At 44.7% G+C, this 27939-nt stretch overlaps 1 protein-coding gene across 2 annotated transcripts in view; it reads left to right on the top strand.

Moving 5' to 3' along the window:
• Nucleotides 1-235: 235 nt before the first annotated feature.
• The window catches only part of rabep1 (rabaptin, RAB GTPase binding effector protein 1), a 109489-nt gene continuing 81785 nt past the window's right edge, over nt 236-27939 (top strand). For both annotated transcript variants that reach the window (XM_084338365.1, XM_084338366.1), the window contains exons 1-4: nt 236-372; nt 12536-12664; nt 14437-14640; nt 16598-16758. In XM_084338365.1, the coding sequence (XP_084194491.1) occupies nt 330-372; nt 12536-12664; nt 14437-14640; nt 16598-16758 (537 nt within the window). In that variant the 5' untranslated portion in view covers nt 236-329. The remainder of the gene's footprint in view (nt 373-12535; nt 12665-14436; nt 14641-16597; nt 16759-27939) is intronic.

Consider the following 27939-nt stretch of genomic DNA (forward strand, 5'->3'; position numbering starts at 1 on the left):
AATCTGTTAATACATTCATTCATTCATTCATTCATTCATTCATTCATTCATTCATTCATTCATTCATTCATTCATTCATTCATTCATTCATTCATTCAGTAGCCTATTATTTTGTGGTGGAGACCTTTATTTTGAAACGCGAATAGTGCGGAAGTGCCACTGATTCTGCTGTCAGAAGACCTTTATTTTGAAACGTGCAGCTCGGAAGTGCCACTGATTGTGCCGTCAGGGTGGACTTGACTCCGGTCGTCATGTTTCTCACAGGACGCTCCTAGCTTCTTTATCCACCTCCGCACTGCTTACTGCCACCAAACACTGCCGACATCATCATGGCCGAGCAGGCCTCGGGATCTCCTCCCTCTCATGATGACGGTAAACAACATGTCTTCTCTTCCCTTCTTGTTGTGATGCGGAGCCGCTGTTCTGTTCTCAGCCAACAGCGGCCTCATATAAGAAGCTAACCAGGCTAACCCCCTATAGCATCACCGTTAGCCGACGTGTCACTGGCTGCTTCATATTTTACACTTCTCTCTTATTGCTACTAGATGAGTTTATTATTATTGTCCTTATTATTATAACGTGACTGTGTTGCAGTGTTGTTGTTAACGTCACAGGGGAATGTCGCACGACATGTTGTTATTGCAGAACAACAACAACAACAACCACCACATTAATGATGACATGTTATTATAATGCGCACTGTTCACGGTAGCTTGTTTTCCACTTGTTACTGGTGCTAGCTAGCTGATTGATTGATTGAACATTTTATTAACAGGTTGCAGAACGGGTACAATACAGTAGGGCTCAAAGTCAATACACACAATTGTTAAGGGGATGCAGACCAGAGAAAGACTTTCGTCTTGTTTACATCAGGGTCTCCCATTTTCAATTCATCATAGTATGCAGATGATGATGATGATGATGATGCTAGGCTGACAGGCCTTTATTAATCATAGTCCGGCTGTAATCCAGCTCATCATCATGTTGGACTTTAAGACTATCATCACACAATAGTCATCATAAATGTATAGATGTAGCAGTACTCCACCTAACCTCCTCCCATGTACAGTTTCTTCGTCAAATGTGTACTGTACAGTACTGTATTTGTAGATCTGGTATGTCATAAATGTATAGATGTAGCAGTACTGTCTATCTGTATGTCATATATGTCCAGATGAATTGAAAATGGGGGACCCTGATGTAAACAAGACGAAAGTCTTTCTCTGGTCTGCATCCCCTTAACAATTGTTTATTGAGCCGTACTGTATTGTACCCATTCTGCAATCTGTTAAATAAAGTTTTCAATCAATCAATTCAATCAGGCCCGTGTCTCCCAATATGTCATCACGAGATATTGGGAGACACAGGTCCGTCCTGTCTGTGTTGTGATAGTCCTCCTAGTCCAACATGATGATGAGTTTATAAATGAAGTGATCTAAGGCCTGCAGAGAGTCTAAGTGGTTGATCTAATCTCATGTCAACAACGTGCATACAGAAACGGGAAGACTATTATGTACTACTGACCGGGTTTTTTATGACTGCTAATAAAAGGTTGTCATGACATGACATGTCATAAACTCGGATGAGGTGCAGCGATTCGGAAACCGCACGATTTAGATTTCGATTCTTGGGGGGTCACGATTTGATAAAAAAAATAAAAGATTCTCGATTCAATACCTGCATAGATTTGATTCTAGATTGCTATGTAAAGTAACTTTTCCCAGTTGACACTTTAATAGATCTCAAAGAAAAAGAAAAACCACACTGAATCAAATGTAACCATTTACTCGATGTAAACCTTCTTGAGTAAGATTTATTTTTCAGTTTAGTCCACTCAATATGAAACATAATATGCAATCTGGCTGGTAGTCTTGTGCAATAACAAAGCAAGGCAAAAAAAGAATAATAGATCTTTGAAATGTGCTAATCGATTTTGAATTGGTAGTTCAGAGAGAAGAATGACAGACAGAGAATGGCAGACCCCCAATCATATGACCGTGAGCCGCAGCAGGGATGCTTCAGTTTGTATCGTTGGAGCTGGTACCACTACCTACTGTATCTCATACAGTATGCAGAATTGGCTCATTCCAACACAGATAGTGATTAGAGAGCAGCAATCTATAACTGTGAAGGCTGGAACGCCTCAGTCTCAATTATGCTTTCTGTGCATGTTTTCAAATGTTTTATATTGAAAACAAACAACAAGTAAGTTGGGCTTAAACTACCTTGGCAGACAACGTGGGTCATGAGAGCCAGCACAGTTTATAGGCTATATATGTCTGACCACTGACCAGTGCTGCTGGAAGCGGATTTTAACAGTGGAGAGGGTATATTATAGATCCTTTAATCACATGTGTGATCATGGGCCACAAGGTGGCATGCCACTTGAATATTGATTAATTCATTATAGACTCACTAGACCACACACCTTACCGTCACCCAGTATACCACACACCTGACGTTAGCCCCCACACCTGACGTTAGCCCCCACACCTGACGTTAGCCCCCACACCTGACGTTAGCCCCCACACCTGACGTTAGCCCCCACACCTGACGTTAGCCCACACACCTGACATTAGCCCCCACACCTGACGTTAGCCCACACACCTGACGTTAACCCACACACCTGACGTTAACCCCACACACCTGACGTTAACCCACACACCTGACGTTAACCCCACACACCTGACGTTAACCCACACACCTGACGTTAGCCCACACACCTGACGTTAGCCCACACACCTGACGTTAGCCCACACACCTGACGTTAGCCCACACACCTGACGTTAGCCCACACACCTGACGTTAGCCCACACACCTGACGTTAGCCCACACACCTGCCGTTAGCCCCCACACCTGACGTTAGCCCACACACCTGACGTTAGCCCACACACCTGACGTTAGCCCACACACCTGACGTTAGCCCACACACACCTGACGTTAGCCCACACACCTGACGTTAACCCACACACCTGACGTTAGCCCACACACCTGATGTTAGCCCACACACCTGACGTTAGCCCACACACCTGACGTTAGCCCACACACCTGCCGTTAGCCCCCACACCTGACGTTAGCCCACACACCTGACGTTAGCCCACACACCTGCCGTTAGCCCCCACACCTGACGTTAGCCCACACACCTGACGTTAGCCCACACACCTGACGTTAGCCCACATACCTGACGTTAACCCACACACCTGACTTTAACCCACACACCTGACGTTAGCCCACACACCTGACGTTAGCCCACACACCTGACCACACACCTGACGTTAGCCCACACACCTGACGTTAACCCACACACCTGACGTTAGCCCACACACCTGACGTTAGCCCCCACACCTGACGTTAGCCCACACACCTGACGTTAGCCCACACACCTGACGTTAGCCCACACACCTGACGTTAGCCCACACACCTGCCGTTAGCCCCCACACCTGACGTTAGCCCACACACCTGACGTTAGCCCACACACCTGACGTTAGCCCACATACCTGACGTTAACCCACACACCTGACTTTAACCCACACACCTGACGTTAGCCCACACACCTGACGTTAGCCCACACACCTGACCACACACCTGACGTTAGCCCACACACCTGACGTTAACCCACACACCTGACGTTAGCCCACACACCTGACGTTAACCCACACACCTGACGTTAGCCCACACACACCTGACGTTAACCCACACACCTGACGTTAGCCCACACACCTGACGTTAGCCCACACACCTGACGTTAGCCCACACACACCTGACGTTAGCCCCCACACCTGACGTTAACCCACACACCTGACGTTAACCCACACACCTGACGTTAGCCCCCACACCTGACGTTAACCCACACACCTGACGTTAGCCCACACACCTGACGTTAGCCCACACACACCTGACGTTAGCCCACACACACCTGACGTTAGCCCACACACACCTGACGTTAGCCCACACACACCTGACGTTAGCCCACACACCTGACGTTAACCCCCACACCTGACGTTAACCCACACACCTGACGTTAGCCCACACACCTGATGTTAACCCACACACACCTGACGTTAGCCCCCACACCTGACGTTAGCCCCCACACCTGACGTTAGCCCCCACACCTGACGTTAGCCCACACACCTGACGTTAGCCCACACACCTGACGTTAGCCCACACACCTGACGTTAACCCACACACCTGACGTTAGCCCACACACCTGACGTTAACCCCCACACCTGACGTTAACCCACACACCTGACGTTAGCCCACACACCTGACGTTAGCCCACACACCTGACGTTAGCCCCCACACCTGACGTTAACCCACACACCTGACGTTAACCCCCACACCTGACGTTAGCCCACACACCTGACGTTAGCCCACACACCTGACGTTAACCCACACACCTGACGTTAACCCACACACCTGACGTTAACCCACACACCTGACGTTAGCCCACATACCTGACGTTAACCCACACACCTGACCACACACCTGACGTTAGCCCACACACCTGACGTTAGCCCACATACCTGACGTTAACCCACACACCTGACCACACACCTGACGTTAGCCCACACACCTGACGTTAGCCCACACACCTGACGTTAACCCCCACACCTGTTTGTTGTGAAACTGATATTATTTAACAAAATGATAATCATGGGAAATGTAATAAAAGTGATTAGCCTATATAGTCAAACCCATATGGGAAAGATAAAGACTTGGTGGTCAGAGCAGGAGGTGCAGCTGGTTCTGGACGGTCCGGTTGGCTTCGGGGCTCTTCAGCGTCCGGCGTGTCTCTGACCTAGTGTTGTCACGATACTGGAATTTCGAACTTCGATACGATACCTTGAAAAGTATCGATATTCTATATAGTGATGCACCGATGTGAAAATTGTGGCCGATACCGATAACCGATATTAATATTGCTGTTCTGGCCGATACCGATATTTACCGATGTCGATATCTCTGTATAGAAAACACTTTATGATAATCAAATAAAGAGCTATTTTCCAAAACGCATAATTTTTTTTACTTTTGTAACTTATTTTCAGAAATTACTGATATTTTGAAACTATTTAAGGCCAAAACATGTAAAAAGAAGAAAAAAAAGATAAAAAAAAAAAAAAAGAATTAAAAAAAGTTTTTTTTTTTTTTTTTTTTTTTTTTAAATAAATATCGGCCCTATCTTGATATCGGACCGATACCGATGTGTAAAAAAACGGCCATATCGGCCGATATTATATCGGTGGCCGATATATCGTGCATCACTAATTCTATACCATTTTCGATACCACTGGGAAAAAGGTTCAATCTTAAAATGTAAAAAAAAATATATATATATTTTTTTCTTTCCTTACATTTCTTTTTTATTTTGCTTTTGTTGCTGGTTGATTCTCCTCAGCTTCTCTCTGGTACTATAAGAGAAGATAAATATAACACTTTTAAAACCCTTTGTTTATCTTTAGATCACACATTTAAAAATAACTGTTCATCTCACTTCAATAATTTTTATTGCAGAACATGGTATTTTCTCAAGCAGACAGATGTAAACACTGTAATCTGTGTTGCATGTACCTGACAAACTGAACTGTTTGTATAACAGTCATATTCCAACTTAACTGAATGCACACGTGTGTGGACTACTGTACTATTACAGGTATTGAAATGAACAATGCAACTTCCTTATACACTTTTTTATTTTTTTTATTAATAATTAAATATCGATATTTCGGGAAATGAGTATTGAAACCGTTTTAAATATTCAGAATCGATATGTATGTTTTTCGATATTTTTGACAACACTACTCTGACCTAATAGAATGTCCACCAGAGAGACATTGGGTGCATCATTAGTATATTCACTCCGACGCTCCGATTAAAATAAAGAACATTATTACACAACCATTGGAACAGCCAGAGGGATTCATGAACGGCTCGGGTAACAGACGTGACGGGGGAAGATGATGACACATGTCAATACAGTTGTCAGTTAGCTACACACCCGTTAAAGCTCCTAACTCCCCTCGCGCCGTCATGCTAATAAAGAAACCGTGACATATGATCTGACAAAAACACATTATTTCGTCAGGTTTAGCCAGGTTGTTTGTTTTTCTTCTCGTATCTTTATATTCAGAGTTAATTATATCGTTTACACTGTTTATTTTCCCTCATTCATTTTTTCAGATACAATTCTATTGCCTATATTTATTTATAGTGTTTCTACTATTACCCTGCCCATACCTGTGCCCCCCCCCCCTGTAAGCCCAAATTTCAAAATAAAGGAATATTTATTTTATCTTATCTGCTTGATATAATTAACAAGCGTTGTAAAAGATTAGCGCACCGTGCTGCTGTTCCTACTGGCCTGGCCAGAGCTCTAAGCGCTCGAGAGAGAGAGAGGATGATGCTCTGAATTTTACAAGTGGGAAATCTGATAGAGGTCTGAATTCACCAACGGTCCAGTGTGTGTCAGAGAGTGCACTCAGGGTGCTGATATACAAACACACCCTTTGTTACTGACTGTCGTGATGTTTACCGTTAGGCACTCCTATGATCGGCTAAACGCTCAAAGCAACGCCATTCATCCCTCCCTCCTTCGACCGGCCTGCTTAGGATTTGGTGAGAATGTAGCAAATGGAAGTCAAGAGGTGCTGACTAGGTTTTGTGAATATGACATGAGTGAATCCATGTCGTGTTACTTGGAGAACATTTTTGTGATGGGCCACGCCCCCCCCCCCCCCCCCAACCCCCAAATTGCCAGTTCACTGGAATGAGGAACAACCAGACTCAGAATCATTGTTGCATGGCTGGTTAGTTGGTGGGTGGTCTGAACCAATAACCCAGTAGTCTGTGTGTGTGCCGACATTCACAAAGGCGACAATAGACGACGGGTAAAAAAAACAACAAAAAAAACAATTCTCAGAAAAACAATCTGGCAGTCTTCCATGGAACCTGTGCTCATCGTAGCGCTAGCTCCGTCCTCACTTGTTGCACGAACGGATGCTTTTCACTTCTCTACGAGTCAGCCTTTTGGACACAGTGCCACGCTAGTAGTGATGCACCGATGTGAAAATTGTGGCCGATACCGATAACCGATATTAATATTGCTGTTCTGGCCGATACCGATATTTACCGATGTCGATATCTCTGTATATAAAACACTTTTTTATGATAATCAAATAAAGAGCTATTTTCCAAAACGCATAATTATTTTACTTTTGTAACTTATTTTCAGAAATGACTGATATTTTTAAACTATTTAAGGCCAAAACATGTAAAAAAAAAAAAAAAAATAATATCTGCCCATATCTGCCCTATCTTGATATCGGACCGATACCGATGTGTAAAAAAACGGCCATATCGGATTAGGGATGTCCCGATCACGTTTTTTTGCTCCCGATCATGTGATTTTGAGTATCTACCGATACCGATCTTTCCCGATCCGATGAAAATATATATATATTTCTTTATTTTATTTATTTTTTGACTTTTTATTTTTTATTCAACAAACATGACCATGTTCACGTCTTAAACTCATACTGAGGCCTTAGTTTTGGTTTTAAATTGCATATCATTCATTTATTTATTGTCACACAGAGCAGAAGAATTTTGCCAAAACAAACCAATAGTATCCAGCTGCAGAACGGCAGACAAGCCACACTCTCGGACCCAAACGCATTTCCTTTGATTTAATTATACATCAAATGATTTATGTCAAGGATTGCAATGCCTCGCTTGAATGAAGTTAACTTTTCATTCAGGGTGAATGTAATGTGAGAAATTGGGATACAAAAAAAAATTCAATTATTTGGGTCTGAGAATTGGCTGGTCTGCCTTTCTGCAGCTGGATACTATTGGTTTGTTTTGGCAAAATTCTTCTGCTCTGTGTGACAATAAATAAATGAATGATGATATGCAATTTAAAACCAAAACTAAGGCCTCAGTATGAGTTTAAGACGTGAACATGGTCATGTTTGTTGAAAAAAACAGATGGGCGACATCTTCTAGAAAACGAGTGTTCATTGGAGCATCTGTACAACGATGATGTTCATTGGTTATGGTCGGATTATTATGAGGCGCAAATGGGAGGAATCATAAGGGGGTAGTCAGAGTTCGGCTTGTGGCCAGTGAGCGAATAGGCAGATTGCTGAATAATTTTTTTGTTTTGATTTGTTTACTAGTACTCGCCAGACTGGCGAGTGCTCTTCATGAATCACTCGCCAAATGTAAAAAATACTCGCATTTGGCGAGTAAAGTGGCCTAATTTCCTCCCCTGTGCAGGTATATATAAGATTTTTTCTTCTTCCTGTCCCTTTCGGCCATGGAATTTGGTGAATTATATTAATATGTACTTCTGGCGGCTAAGTGGCGCAGTGGGCAAGGCGCTCGCCACTAACGCAGGAGATGCTGGGTTCGAGCCCAGCTCTCGGCGTTGCTTCCGGCTTGGCTGGTCGTTCATACTAATACATTTGGCAGTGGGAAAGCTGGTGGGTGGGGATCGGACGTTGTGGACAGCGACTCCTACAGGTCGGTTGGTGCGCCTGTACAGCAGAATCAGGAAGCAACGGGGGCAGCGTGAGCCTCCCACGCGTTACTCCTCGCCGCTGAGAGATCGCGCTGTACAGGTGAAAAGATGCGACAGCTGCCTCCTTGTGTACCGGAGGGGACACGTGATGCAAGGCTTGGTCCTCACTGCAGCCGACCAGTGGGAGGCATGGTCTAGCAACGTTCGAGACAGGGCAGAGAAGAATTGGATAATATGAAATTGGGATGGGAGAAAAATAGAAAAATGGGGAGAAAAAGTAGATACAAAAAAAAATCGTTTTAGTCTGGACAAGGCCTCAGACTCTGTGATGTGGCGGGAGGGGGGGGGGGGGGGGGGCTTGCTGAGGGAGCTGTTGACAAGGCTGGTGTCCTGTGGGTACGGTAGAAACTGTTTGTCAGTCATGTAGGCCTGGGCCCTCATTTATCAATAATGCATAGAAAGTGTTCTATTTTCGTTCCTACACACAGAATTTAGAATGTCTCTACGCACAGAAAAATCAGGATTTATCAAATGTGTGTGCACAGGTCGTACCGACACGTACGCACACTCAGTGTTGATAAATACAGTAGGCAACGATTCAATGCATCATGAAATCTCTTCATTTGACCACGATTCGATTAATTTGATAAATTTTCGATAATTTTTTTATTAATCTTTGAAAAAAATTCCATCAGTTAACTCCCCAAAACATTTTGAATACACAAATGTGGCTGGGGGAACTCATTCACTCACATGAATGGACTATAGGTCAATAAAAACAATACACACAAAATATATATATATATATATATATATATATATATATAAAAAGATTATTTCGATTATAATCGATTCTAACATATGCATCGAATCGAATACATTAGAATCGATGCAATTCGATTAATCGATGCATCGTTACACCCCTAATAAATACCAATTGGTCTTACTGTCTATGCTCGTGCACGATTCTAAGTATTTGCATACAGAACCGCCCCTAATCAAACATATATGGTAATTAAATACCCCCATGGGAACATGCCTGTTTGTGGAATGTGGAATATGGCTATAAGCGAACTATAAAGAGAAACTTCACTGAGAGCGAGATTGATCACGGAGGTCATCTAATGAACAAATTGAAGTTAGAAAGCATTTCGTTATGAACAATCTTATTTGGAAACATGACACAAAATATATTCAGCTTTTTTTATTAACAATATTTAATCGTATGATTTTAAATATTTTTTTGAGAATAAATAAATCCAATGAAGTTGTCTATTCCAGTGGACGGAGCGTCTAAGGGTGTTGACTGATGCAGTCCTATACAGAACCAGCACATTGACAGAAATAAAATGACAAGCTGACCCGACATTAAGCTGTAATGACTGAAATGAACAAGTCACGGAAGTAAATTGTGCAGCCCAGTGGAGAATACAAACTCGCAACCACTATTTTGCGCTTGCGTTTACTACTGCAAAATAAATGCAGTCTTGTGTGCGCGTGAGCCCATTATAATTGTGCTCTTGTTGGGTTGGTCAGTCATTAACTATGGCTTCAGTGGATAACCCAGATCACCTGCATTTAAGTGATATTTTAATTACAGATACCCCAGTCAGTGTTTCCCACAGGATTTTGTGAGACTCTGGTGGGTGAACCTTGGCCCCTCTAGGGGGGTCCGGGGCATGCCCCCCCGGAACTTTTTATAATTTTTTTTTAAGTTATATGCATCAATCTGGTGCAATTTGAGAGCAAAATAAAGAGGCTAGATCTATGATTAACTTTCTGCTCAAAACACTAAATTGACTAGACTAGAGCTTCCCAATCCTCTCCTCGAAGCACCCCAGCCGTTCAATGGATTTGTTAAATTCCACCACCAGCACACCTGATTCAACTTAACTAGCCCTTTATTAGTTGAATCAGGTGTGCTGGTGGTGGAATTTAACAAATACATTGAACGGCTGGGGTGCTTCGAGGAGAGGATTGGGAAGTCTAGTCGATTTTGTGTTTTGAGCACAAAGTTAATCATAGATCTAGCCTCTTTATTTTGCTCTCAAAGTGCATCAGATTGATCAATTAACTTTAAAATGTACACACAAAAAAAGTTCCGGTGGGGGCATGCCCCCGGACCCCCCGAGAGGGTCGGAGGTTCACCCCCCATAGTCTCTGAAAATCCTGTGGGAAACACTGAAATCTGGATTGCAGATTATCTGTACATTGACAGAGTAGAATCTCTTTCTATTCACATAACTGAATTTGTTGATTGATGGAGCTTTGACAACTACATGGCGTACATTCTATTGCTCTGATGATGTTGGGAAATGGAGCGATCTCCAATCTCACACTGAGAAGAATCCCAGGGTGGAGAGGACTTGAATGTGTGTGTAATTTGTGTCCCAGGTAGCGGACTCCACTTATATTAGTATATTATACTTAAATACCTGCTTCAGCTACAACATTTATTATTATTATTATTATTTTTTTTTATTATTTTTTTTAAATCTTATGTTGTGGGGCTTGTACAGCACTTTGGTTTGGTCAACTTTGTTGTTTTTAAATGTGCTCTATAAATAGTGGATTGGATTGGATTAATTAATTAAATAATGAGTCGGGAGCTGCGCTGCCTGGGCGGCTGCTCTCCGTTACATAGCCAACAACATTACATAATCATGTTGCAACCTTCGTCTATAAAGCAAACGATTATATAAATATTTATATGTAGTTAATAGAGACAAAGGTAAAATTCTACTTAATTAAGCATGTTTTATGACATATTTTTATATGGGTCGGGACACTGCTGCTGACTGGGTGTCTTATCAAACACCGGTAAAACTAAAAATACTATAGAGAATGGTCAGTGCTGTAAAGTTTAAACCTTTTAAAATCTTAGACAAACGAAACACTTTGCTTTTATGAAATATTGTAAGCCGTCATTTGAGGCTTTATAAAAGCAGCACGTTGTATTCAACACGGAGAGGAGTTAATGAGGAATCTCCATGTGCTTGTTGTAGTTAACAAAGAGAGGTGGAGTTAAGGAGGTGTATGACGTCCGTTGCATTGGAGGCGCAAGATTTTGCAGGTGGGAGGGGGGAGGGAAAAAAAAGTATATTCGAATTTTATTTTCCCGTTCTAATCCCATGCCCATCGAACGAAGCTTCGAAGTATTTAAGACAGCCGTAGTACGCGGCATTGATAAATGAGGGCCCTGGATTTCAGACTCCTGTAGCGAAGCGTCTGTGCTGGGGGTGTGTGCTGTGTGCTCTCCTGGTGATCCGGGTAGATTATGTCCTGTAGGGAGGGGAAGGCTGCTCCTGAGATGTGTTGAGCAGTTTTTATCACTCACTGGAGTGCCTTCCTGTGGTGATAATGTGGTCTGACCCATGTATTTAGATCCATGTAATATTGCTGTGTGGTCTAACCCAAGTGTCTAGCTTCATGTAGTATATTATTATGTTGTGGTCTGATCCAGTCTCGCTTAGTAATGTTGTTGTGAGGACTCTAGGGCTGACCTTCGAATTTTCTTTTGGAATTCGAAGCTTCGGGGTCGAGATTCGATTTTAATTCGAAGCTTCGAGATAAAATAAAATAAATTATAAATATTTGTAAAAAAAATATTATTTAAATGTTTTTATGTTGTGGGACTTGTACAGCACTTTGTTCAACTTTGTCAGTGCTGTAAAGTTTAAACCTTTTTAAATCTTAGACAAACGAAACACTTTCATGAAATATTGTAAGTCGTCATTTGAGGCTTTATAAAAGCAGCACAATGAACACAAATCTGTCAGTGCCGAGTTCGACCTCATCTTAAATAACAAACAGCATTGCTTGTTGTAGTTAACAGAGACAGAGTTGATTTTGCACACAATTTTTTTTTTTTTTTTTTTATATATTCAAATTTTATTTTCATATTCGAATGCCATGCCCATCGAACGAAGCTTCGAAGTATTTAAGACAGCCCTAGAGGACTCTGACCCAGGTATTTAGCTTCATGCAGTATTATTGTTGTGTTTCCTGACCCAGGTGTGCTTCAGCAGCGAGTGGCGGCCTTGGAGCAGGAGAGGTCAGAGTTCATTAAACTCAAACAGCAGCTGGAGTCGGAGTTCAACCAGAAACGGGCCAAGCTCAAAGAGCTCTTTCTGTCCAAGGAATGTAAGTAGTCCATAGTATTAACCCTTTGATCGCCGGGGTTAAATTCATAATTTACCATCCCTCGCCAGCCCTATTTAACATGGAGAAGTTCCCCTTCTTTGCAGGGCTATAACTTTTTAAATTGTATTGCTAAATTGACATTATTATGGCCCATTCAACATCCTATATCTATTGTTCAGGGTGTAGCAATGTTATACTTTTTCATTCACATATTCATACTAAAATACGGTCTGTTTTTATCGTTTTCTGCAGCTTTCTCCAGAACTTGATTTATAGCCCTAAATGCATTATATTGATGATCAAATACAGTTTGGTAGGAATCTGTGCGAGATAAAAAATGTCAACTGGATGTACTTCTAGAAGTTACTACGTATGATCTGATGATGACCGGATGGGCGGGGGGTCGTTTATAATTCCGTGGGCAACGTTATATCATTCATCTAGTGTGGGTGATATGATCATCAGAGCAGTTTATATGGAACACGTTAAAAAAACCCGCTGAATCTTACCGTAGCTTCCTCATAGCGTTGGGCGATGAGCGTGGAGCAGAGATATTCCTATTATGGGATGTAGAAATACCCGATCCATTTCCAGGTTGTATAATAGTATATACGTCCAAATCATATTGTTTATAGAGTTATTTGCACCGATCGGTGTTCACTGTGTCAAGATGGAGTCCCTCTAATGATAGCGAGTGCCCGGACAAAATATGGGTGAGCACCACTTCATCCACAGATGACTTCCTGTTGGGCGATCTGCCGAACCAGATGGCGTTCTTGAACCGTTAGAGAGTTGAGTGGGGCTCTACAGTATATCTCAGGTCTCCGGGGGAGAAATAGGATTTCGATCACACAGATTTTTTAAATATTGATATCAAAGACGTGTTACGGCGTCTTCGGCAGAATGAGCATGGCGGGGAATGACGAGTTTCGGCGTCTCCGGCGATTAAAGGGTTAATACCGGCTGCTTGTTTTCAACGTAGACCCAACAGGGCAACCACCTGTACCTGTATTTATCAAGTAGGAGTGCTGATCTGAGGCCAGTCATGGTGAGGTGTACAAGATCATCGTCTGATCTTAGGTCAGTACTCCTAATCTTTGAAGTTTGATCAAAAAAAAATACGGGCCAAAACATTTCCAGAGGTATGGATTTTTATACCATTGTCCATGATATATATACATATTGTAAAAAATATACATACAAGTTAATCCAAAAATGGTTCCTTGCAACAGTATTACAAAAGTAAAAGAAAATAGGGGCGTCCCCGGGTGGCGCACCACGTGTATGTATATATACGCTCAGCGTAACCGCAGCGCCCTGGGTTCGACTCCGGCCCAGGACCTGTGCTGCATGTCCTCCCCATCTCTCTCTCTCTCTCCCAATCTCCAAAACTGTCCTATCCACAATAAAGCAGAAAAATGCCATAAAAAAATATCTTTAAAAAGAAAATGTCTAATGAAATAACACCATGAGAATTGAATGACTTAAGACAACAACCTACTTTTTTTTTAATCACATTGTAATTTGTTCTGGAAAACGAAATGACCAAATTACCATCAAAACTAAGAAAGATATCATGATATATTTGGCCCTATTAGAACCGGTTCTCGGTGCCCAACCCTATATGTGACCAATAAAACAAAACTTGAACAGTTATTTCATCGTTAGAAAGACTCATCAGGTTGGTCTGCTTCTCCGGACATATTCTGATCTTTACTCTTGTCCAATCTCCCCTCTCCTCTGGTCCTTGTTGTCCCCCCGGCCCTCCCCAGATGAGCTGAAGAGGCAGGCGGCGTCTCTGGAAGAGTCCCAGACCGAGCTCAGCTTTGTCCAGGCCCAGCTAGCCCAGGCCCAGGCGGAGATGGAGAACATCAAGGAGGTAGCCACGGTGACGGAGAGCACCAAGCAGGAGGCCATCGACCAGGTCCGCAACCAGTGGCAGGAGGAGGTGGCCTCGCTGCAGGCCATCATGAAAGGTACACCGGCTGAAGGCTGAAGGCCCCATCCCCGACTTTCAGGACCATAACAATGTGGGGTTCAGTTCAGTTATTTTTTATTTCGGGTTTTGGACACATAACGACGGTCATTCCATAAATCGCCAAAGTTTTACCAGCTGCTATTGCAGCATTGTCCGAAAAGGGCTGAAGGGAGAAGCACTAGGCTTGTCGGGCCCTACCCCTGAAGACTTTTTTTTTGTTTTTGTTTTTTCATTTACATACATACATAGTACATACATATAGTACACATTACAGTACACACATTACAGTATAGTATACCTGCAGTACATAATGGTGTATACAGCACATATATAATGTGATATGAGATATATAGTACATGATATATACAAGATAATATAGTACCATAATATAATAGTATATATTGCAAATATAGTTCAATATAATATACAAATTAATTATAATATGATTATATAATGTGGGGTGTATTCACATCTAAGAGATTAAACATCTATAATAGCTCCTATCTTCACAGTAGACCCAAAGAGATTAAACATCTAGAGAGAGCAGCTCCTATCTTCACAGTAGACTCAAAGAGATTAAACATCTAGAGAGAGCAGCTCCTATCTTCACAGTAGAATCAAGAGATTAAACATCTAGAGAGAGCAGCTCCCATCTTCACTGTGTTTAACAGTCTGGTCTCACTCTTGTCTCAGACACTGTGTTTAACAGTCTGGTCTCACTCTTGTCTCAGACACAGTGTTTAACAGTCTGGTCTCACTCTTGTCTCAGACACTGTGTTTAACAGTCTGGTCTCACTCTTGTCTCAGACACAGTGTTTAACAGTCTGGTCTCACTCTTGTCTCAGACACTGTGTTTAACAGTCTGGTCTCACTCTTGTCTCAGACACAGTGTTTAACAGTCTCTGGTCTCTCTGATCTCAGACACAGTGTTTAACAGTCTGGTCTCACTCTTGTCTCAGACACAGTGTTTAACAGTCTGGTCTCACTCTTGTCTCAGACACAGTGTTTAACAGTCTGGTCTCACTCTTGTCTCAGACACTGTGTTTAACAGTCTGGTCTCACTCTTGTCTCAGACACAGTGTTTAACAGTCTGGTCTCACTCTTGTCTCAGACACAGTGTTTAACAGTCTGGTCTCACTCTTGTCTCAGACACAGTGTTTAACAGTCTCTGGTCTCTCTGATCTCAGACACAGTGTTTAACAGTCTGGTCTCACTCTTGTCTCAGACACAGTGTTTAACAGTCTGGTCTCACTCTTGTCTCAGACACTGTGTTTAACAGTCTGGTCTCACTCTTGTCTCAGACACAGTGTTTAACAGTCTGGTCTCACTCTTGTCTCAGACACAGTGTTTAACAGTCTCGTCTCACTCTTGTCTCAGACACAGTGTTTAACAGTCTGGTCTCACTCTTGTCTCAGACACAGTGTTTAACAGTCTCTGGTCTCTCTGATCTCAGACACGGTGTTTAATTTAATTTCAAACCTTTATTTACAGTTGCGTCGAGTGTACATACAGAATTAAGCAAAAAGAAAAAGGCATATGAAATCATAACAATAAGACAAGTAAGGAAAAAAATCAATTAAAACATTTACAACTTGATTGACAAAGGTTTACCTTCAACAGTCTCTGGTTCTCAGTGTTCAACAGTCTCTGGTTCTCAGTGTTCAACAGTCTCTGGTTCTCAGTGTTCAACAGTCTCTGGTTCTCAGTGTTCAACAGTCTCTGGTTCTCAGTGTTCAACAGTCTCTGGTTCTCAGTGTTCAACAGTCTCTGGTTCTCAGTGTTCAACAGTCTCTGGTTCTCAGTGTTCAACAGTCTCTGGTTCTCAGTGTTCAACAGTCTCTGGTTCTCAGTGTTCAACAGTCTCTGGTTCTCAGTGTTCAACAGTCTCTGGTTCTCAGTGTTCAACAGTCTCTGGTTCTCAGTGTTCAACAGTCTCTGGTCTCCCTGGTTCTCAGACACGGTGTGCGAGTACGAGATGCAGTTCCACCAGCGTCTGGAGCAGGAGCGCGCCCAGTGGAACCAGTACCGCGAGGCGGTGGAGAGGGAGATGGGTGAATTGAGGCGCCGTCTCACCAAGGGACAGGAAGAGGAGAACCTGGAGGACGCCATGAAGAAGGTGAGTTGTCTCATTTTTAACCCTTGATATCTATCTGCACTGGGGGGAAAAAATCTGTAAATCTGGTATGGTATAGATGTAGCAGTACCGTCTATCTGTATGTCATGTATGTTATGATGAATTGAAAATGGGGGACCCTGATGTAAACAAGACAAAAGTCTTTCTCTGGTCTGCATCCCCTTAACAATTATGTGTGTATTGAGCCGTACTGTGTTGTACCCATTCTGCAATCTGTTAATAACATTTTCAATCAATTCAATCAATCAAACATCTGTCCAACATCGCTGTCTTGTCTTGTCTGTCGGAGGCTCTCATTATAGCGGTATTATTATATTAACCCAAATCGTGAGGAATCCGTATTATGACAACCAGGCAGGGTTCGAAATTAACGGGGGCTTGGGGCATAATGCCCTTGAAAATGGACAAAATGCCCTCGAAAATCAGTTAAGGGGGGCACTTAATGCCCCCGACAGTTTACTAATTATATATATATTTATCCGGTAATGGAGCGTCTGTATCGTACGGTTCAGATGACGCGCAAATAAAAAAATTCATTTGGCGGAGCCGGTGTTCTGCACTGGCTGCAGGCAGCAGCAGCAGCACTGTAGCCAGGTGCTAGTCAGTTTGTGTAAAAATGGCACGCACAATATAAATCAATCTTCATTACGACTTTAAAAACATAGCCATTAACATTACATAGGCCTACACACATCTTGCCATAGCAGTTTGTAAACACAACGCACGTTTTAACTATGGTAGCCCGACGCAGCCCGCAAGCTAATACTGTACAGTCAATGAAATGTCACCGTAGCTACTGTAGCAGAGGAGGAAATGGGAGTCTGAGAGGCGGGGTGTTTAAAGACAATGATAGGCGTTTATTCAACATCCAAGAAGGCTAACATACAACTGTGTTTTACTAACTCCAACCGGGACTATTGCCGCTTTCCCACTGCATGCCATCACCTCCGAGTCCTAACGTTACCGGAGCTGATAATAACATTGCCTGAGCTGTAGGTGCGTGACACTAAAATGTCCGTGGGGACCCGGCGCCAACCCATAGATAGTTCCAACTCACCGAATTGCGTAATCCACCACAGTTGCACTCAATATTTAAATAATGTTAGTCTAAATAAATGTAGACAGAAACATAATAATTTCAAGCAGAAAACGAATCTTTCCATTAAGAACTGACAATCAGGGAATTTAAACATGGTTGACATTGTTTTTGTGTGTTTATATTAATTAAAGAAAGGAAAGTCTAGTGCTGGCTGAGCATATTGTTTGTTTGCACTAAGTTAATACTTTGACAAATGTAGCCTATATTTTTCAGTCAGTTCGGTCTTTGTGTGCCAAACATTATTTAAGGCTGTAAACACTGTAAACCTTTTATTTTTAATAAATGAGAAGCATGTTTAGATTTGAGTGTTACATTTTTTTTAATAAAGATTAACGTATATCGAACTGAAAACCGTGACCCCAAAATCGTGATACGAACCAAACCGTCCATTTTGTGAACCGTCCCACCCCTACCGTTTATCATAAAAATTCAGTGCCCCCGAAATACAAAAAAAAGCCCCCGAAAATCAATTAAGGGGGGGCAAAAAAAGCCCTTGAAAAAGAATGTTAATTTCTAACCCTGCAACCAGGTCATGCTAGCTCACCGGGAAAGGGATTAAATATCATAAATATAACATCATGGTTAAAGATTATGTCGTCACACAAAGTGTTATTTATTTACTGTAACACTTACAGAGAGTAGACCACAAAGTGTTATTTATTTACTGTAATACTTCAAAGATAAAAAAAAAATTGATTTCATAGGGCCCTAGTTAAGGTGAGCTAATAAAACACTAGTAGTTTTGGGGGGCCTACCAGTCCACCCCCCGTGAAAGAAATCCTAGGGGAAACACTGACTAAGTCCTTGTGTGTTTTGTCTCTGTCCTGAAGGCTCACGAGGACTAAGTCCTTGTGTGTTTTGTCTCTGTCCTGAAGGCTCAGGAGGACTAAGTCCTTGTGTGTTTTGTCTCTGTCCTGAAGGCTCAGGAGGACTAAGTCCTTGTGTGTTTTGTCTCTGTCCTGAAGGCTCACGAGGACTAAGTCCTTGTGTGTTTTGTCTCTGTCCTGAAGGCTCAGGAGGACTAAGTCCTTGTGTGTTTTGTCTCTGTCCTGGAGGCTCACGAGGACTAAGTCCTTGTGTGTTTTGTCTCTGTCCTGGAGGCTCACGAGGACTAAGTCCTTGTGTGTTTTGTCTCTGTCCTGAAGGCTCAGGAGGACTAAGTCCTTGTGTGTTTTGTCTCTGTCCTGGAGGCTCAGGAGGACTAAGTCCTTGTGTGTTTTGTCTCTGTCCTGAAGGCTCAGGAGGACTAAGTCCTTGTGTGTTTTGTCTCTGTCCTGAAGGCTCACGAGGACTAAGTCCTTGTGTGTTTTGTCTCTGTCCTGAAGGCTCAGGAGGACTAAGTCCTTGTGTGTTTTGTCTCTGTCCTGAAGGCTCAGGAGGACTAAGTCCTTGTGTGTTTTGTCTCTGTCCTGGAGGCTCATGAGGACTAAGTCCTTGTGTGTTTTGTCTCTGTCCTGGAGGCTCACGAGGACTAAGTCCTTGTGTGTTTTGTCTCTGTCCTGAAGGCTCAGGAGGACTAAGTCCTTGTGTGTTTTGTCTCTGTCCTGAAGGCTCAGGAGGACTAAGTCCTTGTGTGTTTTGTCTCTGTCCTGAAGGCTCAGGAGGACTAAGTCCTTGTGTGTTTTGTCTCTGTCCTGGAGGCTCACGAGGACTAAGTCCTTGTGTGTTTTGTCTCTGTCCTGAAGGCTCACGAGGACTAAGTCCTTGTGTGTTTTGTCTCTGTCCTGAAGGCTCAGGAGGACTAAGTCCTTGTGTGTTTTGTCTCTGTCCTGAAGGCTCAGGAGGACTAAGTCCTTGTGTGTTTTGTCTCTGTCCTGAAGGCTCAGGAGGACTAAGTCCTTGTGTGTTTTGTCTCTGTCCTGAAGGCTCAGGAGGACTAAGTCCTTGTGTGTTTTGTCTCTGTCCTGAAGGCTCACGAGGACTAAGTCCTTGTGTGTTTTGTCTCTGTCCTGAAGGCTCACGAGGACTAAGTCCTTGTGTGTTTTGTCTCTGTCCTGAAGGCTCAGGAGGACTAAGTCCTTGTGTGTTTTGTCTCTGTCCTGAAGGCTCACGAGGACTAAGTCCTTGTGTGTTTTGTCTCTGTCCTGAAGGCTCAGGAGGACTAAGTCCTTGTGTGTTTTGTCTCTGTCCTGGAGGCTCAGGAGGACTAAGTCCTTGTGTGTTTTGTCTCTGTCCTGAAGGCTCAGGAGGACTAAGTCCTTGTGTGTTTTGTCTCTGTCCTGAAGGCTCAGGAGGACTAAGTCCTTGTGTGTTTTGTCTCTGTCCTGAAGGCTCAGGAGGACTAAGTCCTTGTGTGTTTTGTCTCTGTCCTGAAGGCTCACGAGGACTAAGTCCTTGTGTGTTTTGTCTCTGTCCTGGAGGCTCAGGAGGACTAAGTCCTTGTGTGTTTTGTCTCTGTCCTGAAGGCTCAGGAGGACTAAGTCCTTGTGTGTTTTGTCTCTGTCCTGAAGGCTCAGGAGGACTAAGTCCTTGTGTGTTTTGTCTCTGTCCTGAAGGCTCACGAGGACTAAGTCCTTGTGTGTTTTGTCTCTGTCCTGGAGGCTCAGGAGGACTAAGTCCTTGTGTGTTTTGTCTCTGTCCTGAAGGCTCAGGAGGACTAAGTCCTTGTGTGTTTTGTCTCTGTCCTGAAGGCTCAGGAGGACTAAGTCCTTGTGTGTTTTGTCTCTGTCGTGAAGGCTCACGAGGACTAAGTCCTTGTGTGTTTTGTCTCTGTCCTGGAGGCTCAGGAGGACTAAGTCCTTGTGTGTTTTGTCTCTGTCCTGAAGGCTCAGGAGGACTAAGTCCTTGTGTGTTTTGTCTCTGTCCTGGAGGCTCACGAGGACTAAGTCCTTGTGTGTTTTGTCTCTGTCCTGGAGGCTCAGGAGGACTAAGTCCTTGTGTGTTTTGTCTCTGTCCTGAAGGCTCAGGAGGACTAAGTCCTTGGGTGTTTTGTCTCTGTCCTGAAGGCTCAGGAGGACTAAGTCCTTGTGTGTTTTGTCTCTGTCCTGAAGGCTCATGAGGACTAAGTCCTTGTGTGTTTTGTCTCTGTCCTGAAGGCTCAGGAGGACTAAGTCCTTGTGTGTTTTGTCTCTGTCCTGAAGGCTCAGGAGGACTAAGTCCTTGTGTGTTTTGTCTCTGTCCTGGAGGCTCACGAGGACTAAGTCCTTGTGTGTTTTGTCTCTGTCCTGGAGGCTCACGAGGACTAAGTCCTTGTGTGTTTTGTCTCTGTCCTGAAGGCTCATGAGGACTAAGTCCTTGTGTGTTTTGTCTCTGTCCTGGAGGCTCAGGAGGACTAAGTCCTTGTGTGTTTTGTCTCTGTCCTGGAGGCTCACGAGGACTAAGTCCTTGTGTGTTTTGTCTCTGTCCTGAAGGCTCACGAGGACTAAGTCCTTGTGTGTTTTGTCTCTGTCCTGGAGGCTCAGGAGGACTAAGTCCTTGTGTGTTTTGTCTCTGTCCTGAAGGCTCAGGAGGACTAAGTCCTTGTGTGTTTTGTCTCTGTCCTGAAGGCTCAGGAGGACTAAGTCCTTGTGTGTTTTGTCTCTGTCCTGAAGGCTCAGGAGGACTAAGTCCTTGTGTGTTTTGTCTCTGTCCTGAAGGCTCACGAGGACTAAGTCCTTGTGTGTTTTGTCTCTGTCCTGGAGGCTCAGGAGGACTAAGTCCTTGTGTGTTTTGTCTCTGTCCTGAAGGCTCAGGAGGACTAAGTCCTTGTGTGTTTTGTCTCTGTCCTGAAGGCTCAGGAGGACTAAGTCCTTGTGTGTTTTGTCTCTGTCCTGAAGGCTCAGGAGGACTAAGTCCTTGTGTGTTTTGTCTCTGTCCTGAAGGCTCAGGAGGACTAAGTCCTTGTGTGTTTTGTCTCTGTCCTGAAGGCTCAGGAGGACTAAGTCCTTGTGTGTTTTGTCTCTGTCCTGGAGGCTCAGGAGGACTAAGTCCTTGTGTGTTTTGTCTCTGTCCTGAAGGCTCAGGAGGACTAAGTCCTTGTGTGTTTTGTCTCTGTCCTGGAGGCTCAGGAGGACTAAGTCCTTGTGTGTTTTGTCTCTGTCCTGAAGGCTCACGAGGACTAAGTCCTTGTGTGTTTTGTCTCTGTCCTGAAGGCTCAGGAGGACTAAGTCCTTGTGTGTTTTGTCTCTGTCCTGAAGGCTCACGAGGACTAAGTCCTTGTGTGTTTTGTCTCTGTCCTGAAGGCTCAGGAGGACTAAGTCCTTGTGTGTTTTGTCTCTGTCCTGAAGGCTCAGGAGGACTAAGTCCTTGTGTGTTTTGTCTCTGTCCTGAAGGCTCAGGAGGACTAAGTCCTTGTGTGTTTTGTCTCTGTCCTGGAGGCTCAGGAGGACTAAGTCCTTGTGTGTTTTGTCTCTGTCCTGAAGGCTCAGGAGGACTAAGTCCTTGTGTGTTTTGTCTCTGTCCTGGAGGCTCAGGAGGACTAAGTCCTTGTGTGTTTTGTCTCTGTCCTGAAGGCTCAGGAGGACTAAGTCCTTGTGTGTTTTGTCTCTGTCCTGGAGGCTCATGAGGACTAAGTCCTTGTGTGTTTTGTCTCTGTCCTGGAGGCTCACGAGGACTAAGTCCTTGTGTGTTTTGTCTCTGTCCTGAAGGCTCAGGAGGACTAAGTCCTTGTGTGTTTTGTCTCTGTCCTGAAGGCTCAGGAGGACTAAGTCCTTGTGTGTTTTGTCTCTGTCCTGGAGGCTCAGGAGGACTAAGTCCTTGTGTGTTTTGTCTCTGTCCTGAAGGCTCAGGAGGACTAAGTCCTTGTGTGTTTTGTCTCTGTCCTGGAGGCTCAGGAGGACTAAGTCCTTGTGTGTTTTGTCTCTGTCCTGAAGGCTCAGGAGGACTAAGTCCTTGTGTGTTTTGTCTCTGTCCTGAAGGCTCAGGAGGACTAAGTCCTTGTGTGTTTTGTCTCTGTCCTGAAGGCTCACGAGGACTAAGTCCTTGTGTGTTTTGTCTCTGTCCTGAAGGCTCACGAGGACTAAGTCCTTGTGTGTTTTGTCTCTGTCCTGAAGGCTCAGGAGGACTAAGTCCTTGTGTGTTTTGTCTCTGTCCTGAAGGCTCATGAGGACTAAGTCCTTGTGTGTTTTGTCTCTGTCCTGAAGGCTCACGAGGACTAAGTCCTTGTGTGTTTTGTCTCTGTCCTGAAGGCTCAGGAGGACTAAGTCCTTGTGTGTTTTGTCTCTGTCCTGAAGGCTCAGGAGGACTAAGTCCTTGTGTGTTTTGTCTCTGTCGTGAAGGCTCAGGAGGACTAAGTCCTTGTGTGTTTTGTCTCTGTCCTGAAGGCTCACGAGGACTAAGTCCTTGTGTGTTTTGTCTCTGTCCTGGAGGCTCAGGAGGACTAAGTCCTTGTGTGTTTTGTCTCTGTCCTCAAGGCTCAGGAGGACTAAGTCCTTGTGTGTTTTGTCTCTGTCCTGGAGGCTCACGAGGACTAAGTCCTTGTGTGTTTTGTCTCTGTCCTGAAGGCTCAGGAGGACTAAGTCCTTGTGTGTTTTGTCTCTGTCCTGAAGGCTCAGGAGGACTAAGTCCTTGTGTGTTTTGTCTCTGTCCTGAAGGCTCACGAGGACTAAGTCCTTGTGTGTTTTGTCTCTGTCCTGAAGGCTCAGGAGGACTAAGTCCTTGTGTGTTTTGTCTCTGTCCTGAAGGCTCACGAGGACTAAGTCCTTGTGTGTTTTGTCTCTGTCCTGAAGGCTCAGGAGGACTAAGTCCTTGTGTGTTTTGTCTCTGTCCTGAAGGCTCACGAGGACTAAGTCCTTGTGTGTTTTGTCTCTGTCCTGAAGGCTCAGGAGGACTAAGTCCTTGTGTGTTTTGTCTCTGTCCTGGAGGCTCAGGAGGACTAAGTCCTTGTGTGTTTTGTCTCTGTCCTGAAGGCTCATGAGGACTAAGTCCTTGTGTGTTTTGTCTCTGTCCTGAAGGCTCAGGAGGACTAAGTCCTTGTGTGTTTTGTCTCTGTCCTGAAGGCTCAGGAGGACTAAGTCCTTGTGTGTTTTGTCTCTGTCCTGGAGGCTCACGAGGACTAAGTCCTTGTGTGTTTTGTCTCTGTCCTGGAGGCTCACGAGGACTAAGTCCTTGTGTGTTTTGTCTCTGTCCTGAAGGCTCATGAGGACTAAGTCCTTGTGTGTTTTGTCTCTGTCCTGGAGGCTCAGGAGGACTAAGTCCTTGTGTGTTTTGTCTCTGTCCTGGAGGCTCACGAGGACTAAGTCCTTGTGTGTTTTGTCTCTGTCCTGAAGGCTCACGAGGACTAAGTCCTTGTGTGTTTTGTCTCTGTCCTGGAGGCTCAGGAGGACTAAGTCCTTGTGTGTTTTGTCTCTGTCCTGAAGGCTCAGGAGGACTAAGTCCTTGTGTGTTTTGTCTCTGTCCTGAAGGCTCAGGAGGACTAAGTCCTTGTGTGTTTTGTCTCTGTCCTGAAGGCTCACGAGGACTAAGTCCTTGTGTGTTTTGTCTCTGTCCTGAAGGCTCACGAGGACTAAGTCCTTGTGTGTTTTGTCTCTGTCCTGAAGGCTCAGGAGGACTAAGTCCTTGTGTGTTTTGTCTCTGTCCTGAAGGCTCACGAGGACTAAGTCCTTGTGTGTTTTTTGTCTCTGTCCTGAAGGCTCAGGAGGACTAAGTCCTTGTGTGTTTTGTCTCTGTCCTGGAGGCTCAGGAGGACTAAGTCCTTGTGTGTTTTGTCTCTGTCCTGAAGGCTCAGGAGGACTAAGTCCTTGTGTGTTTTGTCTCTGTCCTGAAGGCTCAGGAGGACTAAGTCCTTGTGTGTTTTGTCTCTGTCCTGAAGGCTCAGGAGGACTAAGTCCTTGTGTGTTTTGTCTCTGTCCTGAAGGCTCACGAGGACTAAGTCCTTGTGTGTTTTGTCTCTGTCCTGGAGGCTCAGGAGGACTAAGTCCTTGTGTGTTTTGTCTCTGTCCTGAAGGCTCAGGAGGACTAAGTCCTTGTGTGTTTTGTCTCTGTCCTGAAGGCTCAGGAGGACTAAGTCCTTGTGTGTTTTGTCTCTGTCCTGAAGGCTCACGAGGACTAAGTCCTTGTGTGTTTTGTCTCTGTCCTGGAGGCTCAGGAGGACTAAGTCCTTGTGTGTTTTGTCTCTGTCCTGAAGGCTCAGGAGGACTAAGTCCTTGTGTGTTTTGTCTCTGTCCTGAAGGCTCAGGAGGACTAAGTCCTTGTGTGTTTTGTCTCTGTCGTGAAGGCTCACGAGGACTAAGTCCTTGTGTGTTTTGTCTCTGTCCTGGAGGCTCAGGAGGACTAAGTCCTTGTGTGTTTTGTCTCTGTCCTGAAGGCTCAGGAGGACTAAGTCCTTGTGTGTTTTGTCTCTGTCCTGGAGGCTCACGAGGACTAAGTCCTTGTGTGTTTTGTCTCTGTCCTGGAGGCTCAGGAGGACTAAGTCCTTGTGTGTTTTGTCTCTGTCCTGAAGGCTCAGGAGGACTAAGTCCTTGTGTGTTTTGTCTCTGTCCTGGAGGCTCACGAGGACTAAGTCCTTGTGTGTTTTGTCTCTGTCCTGGAGGCTCACAAGGACTAAGTCCTTGTGTGTTTTGTCTCTGTCCTGAAGGCTCAGGAGGACTAAGTCCTTGTGTGTTTTGTCTCTGTCCTGAAGGCTCACGAGGACTAAGTCCTTGTGTGTTTTGTCTCTGTCCTGAAGGCTCAGGAGGACTAAGTCCTTGTGTGTTTTGTCTCTGTCCTGAAGGCTCACGAGGACTAAGTCCTTGTGTGTTTTGTCTCTGTCCTGAAGGCTCAGGAGGACTAAGTCCTTGTGTGTTTTGTCTCTGTCCTGGAGGCTCAGGAGGACTAAGTCCTTGTGTGTTTTGTCTCTGTCCTGAAGGCTCAGGAGGACTAAGTCCTTGTGTGTTTTGTCTCTGTCCTGAAGGCTCACGAGGACTAAGTCCTTGTGTGTTTTGTCTCTGTCCTGAAGGCTCAGGAGGACTAAGTCCTTGTGTGTTTTGTCTCTGTCCTGGAGGCTCAGGAGGACTAAGTCCTTGGGTGTTTTGTCTCTGTCCTGAAGGCTCAGGAGGACTAAGTCCTTGTGTGTTTTGTCTCTGTCCTGAAGGCTCATGAGGACTAAGTCCTTGTGTGTTTTGTCTCTGTCCTGAAGGCTCAGGAGGACTAAGTCCTTGTGTGTTTTGTCTCTGTCCTGAAGGCTCAGGAGGACTAAGTCCTTGTGTGTTTTGTCTCTGTCCTGGAGGCTCACGAGGACTAAGTCCTTGTGTGTTTTGTCTCTGTCCTGGAGGCTCACGAGGACTAAGTCCTTGTGTGTTTTGTCTCTGTCCTGAAGGCTCATGAGGACTAAGTCCTTGTGTGTTTTGTCTCTGTCCTGGAGGCTCAGGAGGACTAAGTCCTTGTGTGTTTTGTCTCTGTCCTGGAGGCTCACGAGGACTAAGTCCTTGTGTGTTTTGTCTCTGTCCTGAAGGCTCACGAGGACTAAGTCCTTGTGTGTTTTGTCTCTGTCCTGGAGGCTCAGGAGGACTAAGTCCTTGTGTGTTTTGTCTCTGTCCTGAAGGCTCAGGAGGACTAAGTCCTTGTGTGTTTTGTCTCTGTCCTGAAGGCTCAGGAGGACTAAGTCCTTGTGTGTTTTGTCTCTGTCCTGAAGGCTCAGGAGGACTAAGTCCTTGTGTGTTTTGTCTCTGTCCTGAAGGCTCACGAGGACTAAGTCCTTGTGTGTTTTGTCTCTGTCCTGGAGGCTCAGGAGGACTAAGTCCTTGTGTGTTTTGTCTCTGTCCTGAAGGCTCAGGAGGACTAAGTCCTTGTGTGTTTTGTCTCTGTCCTGAAGGCTCAGGAGGACTAAGTCCTTGTGTGTTTTGTCTCTGTCCTGAAGGCTCAGGAGGACTAAGTCCTTGTGTGTTTTGTCTCTGTCCTGAAGGCTCAGGAGGACTAAGTCCTTGTGTGTTTTGTCTCTGTCCTGAAGGCTCAGGAGGACTAAGTCCTTGTGTGTTTTGTCTCTGTCCTGGAGGCTCAGGAGGACTAAGTCCTTGTGTGTTTTGTCTCTGTCCTGAAGGCTCAGGAGGACTAAGTCCTTGTGTGTTTTGTCTCTGTCCTGGAGGCTCAGGAGGACTAAGTCCTTGTGTGTTTTGTCTCTGTCCTGAAGGCTCACGAGGACTAAGTCCTTGTGTGTTTTGTCTCTGTCCTGAAGGCTCAGGAGGACTAAGTCCTTGTGTGTTTTGTCTCTGTCCTGAAGGCTCACGAGGACTAAGTCCTTGTGTGTTTTGTCTCTGTCCTGAAGGCTCAGGAGGACTAAGTCCTTGTGTGTTTTGTCTCTGTCCTGAAGGCTCAGGAGGACTAAGTCCTTGTGTGTTTTGTCTCTGTCCTGAAGGCTCAGGAGGACTAAGTCCTTGTGTGTTTTGTCTCTGTCCTGGAGGCTCAGGAGGACTAAGTCCTTGTGTGTTTTGTCTCTGTCCTGAAGGCTCAGGAGGACTAAGTCCTTGTGTGTTTTGTCTCTGTCCTGGAGGCTCAGGAGGACTAAGTCCTTGTGTGTTTTGTCTCTGTCCTGAAGGCTCAGGAGGACTAAGTCCTTGTGTGTTTTGTCTCTGTCCTGGAGGCTCATGAGGACTAAGTCCTTGTGTGTTTTGTCTCTGTCCTGGAGGCTCACGAGGACTAAGTCCTTGTGTGTTTTGTCTCTGTCCTGAAGGCTCAGGAGGACTAAGTCCTTGTGTGTTTTGTCTCTGTCCTGAAGGCTCAGGAGGACTAAGTCCTTGTGTGTTTTGTCTCTGTCCTGGAGGCTCAGGAGGACTAAGTCCTTGTGTGTTTTGTCTCTGTCCTGAAGGCTCAGGAGGACTAAGTCCTTGTGTGTTTTGTCTCTGTCCTGGAGGCTCAGGAGGACTAAGTCCTTGTGTGTTTTGTCTCTGTCCTGAAGGCTCAGGAGGACTAAGTCCTTGTGTGTTTTGTCTCTGTCCTGAAGGCTCAGGAGGACTAAGTCCTTGTGTGTTTTGTCTCTGTCCTGAAGGCTCACGAGGACTAAGTCCTTGTGTGTTTTGTCTCTGTCCTGAAGGCTCACGAGGACTAAGTCCTTGTGTGTTTTGTCTCTGTCCTGAAGGCTCAGGAGGACTAAGTCCTTGTGTGTTTTGTCTCTGTCCTGAAGGCTCATGAGGACTAAGTCCTTGTGTGTTTTGTCTCTGTCCTGAAGGCTCACG

Source organism: Notolepis coatsorum (genome assembly GCF_963971535.1).
Source record: "Notolepis coatsorum genome assembly, contig: SUPER_8_unloc_1, whole genome shotgun sequence".
NCBI lineage: Eukaryota > Metazoa > Chordata > Actinopteri > Aulopiformes > Paralepididae > Notolepis > Notolepis coatsorum.